The sequence below is a fragment of the Phaethon lepturus genome, unplaced genomic scaffold (assembly GCF_000687285.1).
Source record: "Phaethon lepturus isolate BGI_N335 unplaced genomic scaffold, ASM68728v1 scaffold8422, whole genome shotgun sequence".
In the NCBI taxonomy this organism is placed as follows: domain Eukaryota; kingdom Metazoa; phylum Chordata; class Aves; order Phaethontiformes; family Phaethontidae; genus Phaethon; species Phaethon lepturus.
Genome location: NW_010525475.1, coordinates 76,008 through 81,315, shown reverse-complemented (window position 1 = coordinate 81,315; position 5,308 = coordinate 76,008). Strand labels below are relative to the sequence as shown.

Below are 5,308 nucleotides of genomic sequence, written 5' to 3'. Positions count from 1 at the left end.
ATTTCTCTCAGAAGATGCAGCTGGATGAGTTTTTCAGACAGTGAAACCAGCTGAAGAAGTTCCTGCCCCGCTTGCGCTGAGCCATCCTCCACCCCAAACCCTGCCAGCATAGGCGCCATTGTAAACTGGATCACTGAAAAAATCCTGGTAAAAACAGCTTCTTGGATGGGTTTTGATGATGGAGGAAATTCTTGCCCAAGCAGTAGCTGATCACTGGCTCCTGACCTTCCAGGCAGCAGCAAATGTCCCAAATAGTCTCTCTTGCCAGTGTGTTTGGGACTACTCTTTGGCAAATGCCAAGTCCCTTGGGACTCACTGGCTGGGAAGGACCATGGAGCAAAGTGCAGAGTTGTGGGAACCCCAGGCTGAGAGAGGACCCATTAATTTAAAAATAAAAGGTATTCTAGAGACAGGCGAGGGAATAGTGACATCTTTATTTATTTACAAACAAGCTGAAAAACCAAGGTGGTGATTATCTGAGCGGGCAGAGGGCATATCCAGTGCTCTTGGGAAGCAGGCAGAGAGAGGAACAGAGGCCCCAGTCAGCTTAAGAGGAGAAAATTATGGCCGAGTGAATAAAGCAAGAAGCAAGCATATTGATTTTCTCCTTTCCTTCTTGTAAGAGAAAAAAACCCAAAACAAACTCAAATTCATTTATATGCCTCAACGAGGGCCCTCTGAAAGGCTGGGCATGGCTCATCTCACGGATACAGGGTCAGCATGGTGGGACCAGGCGAGGCTCTCTCCAGGGATTGTGCACAGGCTTACGTGCAGCAAACGTGCACAGCCACAAAACCCACAACGGTGGCATCTCCTGCACGGGTTTCTTCACTTCCCCTACGAAGAAACTGTAGTTGATTTTATTCCAAAGTAAATCCCCCTCTGTACCTAGAGTATGTATAAAATACATACCTATGTACTTGGCTTCTTTCTTTTCTTCCCAAAAACTGACTCAAACGTTTCTCTTATTTTTCATAGAAAACACAGCACTCACTGTTCCCAGGTATGCCAATAATCCATTGTAACTGCTTCTGCCTGCCTGCCTGCAAGATGCACCTGGCCACCCTCGTGAAACAGATTTAGCATCAGCAAGCACCAAGCTGTTCTGCTGAAAGTGTTCCCCAGTCTTCAAGCCTGTAAAGATTCATTATTGGGGTCAAGAACACGGTGGAGAGAAGATTTTAATTCAGGGGTCCCTATTGCTACAGCGAAGCGGAGAAGTAACCAAGAAGGCAATTCAGAACGATTGCATCCGATGTCACGTGAGGTGCCCCTATCAAGATATGAGATGCTCGTAGGGAGGCAAACTCTCAAACAGCACTGCTTAACAGATGAGGAAGGGTGCATGATGAACCAGTTCAGCAGAAATCATCTGCGCTGGCACCTGATACCGGAGGCACCCCACAGAAGCCGGTCCACTTGTCAAAGAGAGGGGAAGAGGCTTCCACAGATGACTGGACAGTAATCTGCCGGGGAGAGCTCTCTCCTTAATAAATCTGTCCTCTGCAACGAGACTCCACTCACACAGATGTGTCCGTTCCTTTATTCGGAGGGGGCAGCCTGAAAAAGACCATGGTGGCTACGCTTTCCGTGAACGGCAGCGGCGAGCACTGGCGAGGAGGTGGCGTGGCGTGCAGGTCCCCCCGCGGGCAGCTTCTACCTGAACACAGCAAACGAAGCTACGAAAGCAGGAGGCTGCCCTATTTGCCTGTGTCAAGCAACGCTGTCAATAACATCTATTTTTTAGGCCCCACTTGGCAGATGGTTCTGTTGGACGTTTCACAGCGATAAAAGTTCCAACAGCGTTTTTTTTTTTTTTTTTTAACCTCATGCAAAAAGGGTTTTTAAATCCAAACAGCTCATGCACCTGGAAGAAGAGAGATCTGGTCAGCAAGTGTGACCTTCTGCAAATTTTTGCTTTCTGGTTCATGGGTCTATTCATTCTTTTCCCCTCTCCTTTCTTAAATTCTCTAGCACTGGAACTGAAGGAAAACTAGAATTCAGCTGTGGCCCTGGCCTTGCCAGACTGCCATCTCATGCAGGGTGAGGGGGACACGGTGTCCTCTACAGCCCACCTCCGCAGCCCGTCTCCTGCCCGCACACTGCAACGCCCTCACTTTCAGCGAGGGGATGGGAATGAACCAGAGGAAATCCTCCCACCGACAGAGACAGGACTGCGCAAACCGGAGTGAGGCAGCTTTGCAGAACGACCGAAAGGAGGACTCTCTGCAGTCTTTTCTCCCTCACCGGCAGCAGACCACAGCACACGTCTCCTGTGGTACTCCATCCACACAGGAAGACATTCAGGAGGTTCACCACTGCAGCTCACCTACCGCAAAGCTTCCCCCTGAACATCTAACTGTGAAACAAGAGAATGAAAACTCAATTAAAGATGAAAGGGGCAAATTATGCACCGTGAAGTCAAATGACACCGACTCCCTCTTTCCATCCTTCACCTAGAAAATAAGAAAGTTCGAAGTAAGCTGCAAACTGAATGAATGCCTCCTTTAACCTCACCACTGGGATACTCTACATACTATTCTGAAGTTAATAGAACACTTTCAATAATTTATAGCTAACCTTTTATCCTACTATATTTTGAAATCTACTCCCTTATACTAATAAATAAACAAAGGAGAAAGGGCACTTTGTGTGGCACCTACCCTATGAATCAGGGAATATGTACGTGTGAGCAGGCAAGAAGTATGGGCAGGAGCCTGCAGAATCACAGAAAGATGACAGAAGCAATGTTTACAAGTTCAAATGCCCCCATCCATGGAAAAGCAGCAACGGAAAAAAACACATCAATCTGGAAAAAAAATAATCTGAAGAGGCCAACATTTGAAAAGCACCTATGTCAGAACCCAAACCTACAGATATTCTCTTGGTGGAGTCCAAAAGAAAATGATACCCACCCCAGTCCTGGGGGGACCAACAATTTTTGCATATTTAAAACATTAAACACAGGACATTAATGGGACCAGGATCCCACCGTTGCTATTTCAATATATAATTCCTCCATTTGCTCCGTTTTTTTGACCAAGAAATACAGTTTAAAAAAAAACCAAACAGCTTTGCTAGCGTTGCCGTACCACAGCAGCAGTACAACTCTAATTCAGTCCAGACCTGTCCCACACACCCGATCTTCAGTGCGTGCACTGGTCTTGCAAAGGCGCTCTTCCTCCTCCCCTGCAGTAGTATTGCTCTACTGACTGCAAAGCCCCTTGCCCCATCCCTTTGTAACACAGCTTGGCTACGTGCGGCATCAGCTGCAAAGAAGAATCCATCTGTTGCGACTTCAAAGAAGACAAGTTGGAGCTCTGCGATTCCTAAAACCCACAAATATTCCACCTTGGTTTGTCTGATTTGTCATTAACATTTCTTATGCCTAAATTAAGAAGGACGCATAGCATCAGATGCATGCTGACAGTGTTGCAGCCGGACAGCTTTTATAGCTTAGCCTCGTTTCTCTCCATACCTCCAAACGTTTCTTAGTTGTGCCTGCTGCATACCAACACATAGCAAGCCATCACAAGCCAAATTAATATTATTAGTGTGCACTAACTATTAAGGGTTTGGTGCAAACTCCAATATAACTAAGGAACCAAGTATTTTACCACATCTACGGGGCACTGACCTGTTTGCCCATTTTCCCTGTTCACAAAGATCCTTCAGCCTGGTACCCAACTCTGTGATGAAGCCTGTTTAGCACCAGTGAAGTTCCCCACATTCAGACTGACAACGTTCTGAGCTGAGATGAGGGAATCAAAGTTAAAATCCAGCCCATCTGCATCCATGAGTTCACTGCGGATAATAGACTCCATGTCACACTCCAAGCTCCCATTGAAAATATCCAGGTCCAAGTCACTTGGGAATTTCTCATGTCCCATAACTGGGAGGTTCACACTAGAGTACAAAGAGGAGCCTGAGAGCGGGTCAGAAAGTGTTTGCATAGACTGATTGACAGGTGACTGCTGATGTTTGGTAGATCCCAAGCTGTTCGAGTCACTCAAGCCTATGTTACTGATGGAATTGGACAAGGCACGGCTGCCACTAAGAGAGGAGTTGTGGGACTGGTGCTGGTGATGAGGCAGGCTCTGATTGACCAGACCGCTCTGGCTGGACTGTGCAGCAAACGACATCATGGGGTCATTGCGGAGCATTATATTCCTGCGGGAATTCTGCGCAGACACAGCTGTGCTGGCTTGTGACATGAGTGGGTCAGACTGTGTCATCATGACATCGCTGTGACTAAGTGCATCAGAGGCGAGGAGATCCTGCAGCGTCTGGTTGTTGTAATGAGAAATGGAGGAGAAGGTGGCCTGCTTGTTCTCCTGAATGGTCTGCATGGGTGACTGGCGGAGGGAATTCAGGGACGATGGCCCGAACACGGCGTTGTTGAAACTACTTGACGGGGAACCCAGCCCTGAACCTTTGGAACCATACGGAAAACTGGAGCTTCTCTGCATTATCCCTCCTGTGGGTGACTGCTGGGAGGGAGGGAGTGTTATATTGTCCAAGAGATCATCCATGAGGTTATCTGTCAGTCCATCGTTCAAATTCATTGTCCCAGCCATATCAGTCAACCTAGGCAACTCCACAGTACATGGTTTGTTTACTGATGGGGACAAGCTTGATGGACTACTGTACAGCATGGGAGAAAGCGGAGCGTCGTCGTCTTGAACATCATCTAGTTCGGTGCTTGCCAAAATCGGTGACAAGCGGCCGCTGATCGTACTGGCGTTTGAATTTGTACGGGAGCGAAAATCTGTCCATGCATCCAGCTCATCGCTGCTGCGGGAGGTGGGACTCCCTGGCCACTTGGAGAGCTGGGAAGGGCTGTCCTCACTCGTCTCCTGGGCGGTCTGCAGGGCCGCCTTTTTCTTAGCCGCCCGCCCTCTGCTCTTCGTGTACTTGTTGCTGTTGTCCATCGACACAGCACGTCTCCGGGGCGCCTTGCCACCTTTTCCACCATCTGGATTGATCATCCACCAAGAGCTTTTGCCGGTGCCTTCATTCTGCACCCTGACGAATCGGCTGTGGAGCGACAAATTGTGCCGAATCGAATTCTGCAGGAAAGGAACAAAACAAAACATCAAGACCAGCACCCCTCTTCTTTTGCTACCCAAATCTCAATCACATAACCAGCATCACATTAAAACAGCAACATGAATAAAAGCATTGGGGCCTCCTGGACATCAACACGGGTTTCTCAGGTGGTGGATAGGGAAGGGGCGGGAGCGTGACTGTAGCGTGCCAGCATGCTGCTGCAAAGCCAGCCCCATGCATGCACTAGCTGTGCACTCCT

The 5,308-nt window shown here is 48.3% G+C and overlaps 1 protein-coding gene across 1 annotated transcript in view; it reads right to left on the bottom strand.

The window, feature by feature from the left end:
* The window catches only part of FOXO3 (forkhead box O3), a gene marked incomplete at its 5' end in the record, with an annotated part of 14,303 nt that extends 9,234 nt beyond the window's left edge, over positions 1-5,069 (bottom strand). Inside the window, one exon of the mRNA XM_010282753.1 lies at positions 3,638-5,069. Within this exon, the coding sequence (XP_010281055.1) occupies positions 3,672-5,069 (1,398 nt within the window). The remainder of the gene's footprint in view (positions 1-3,637) is intronic.
* Positions 5,070-5,308: the final 239 nt, after the last annotated feature.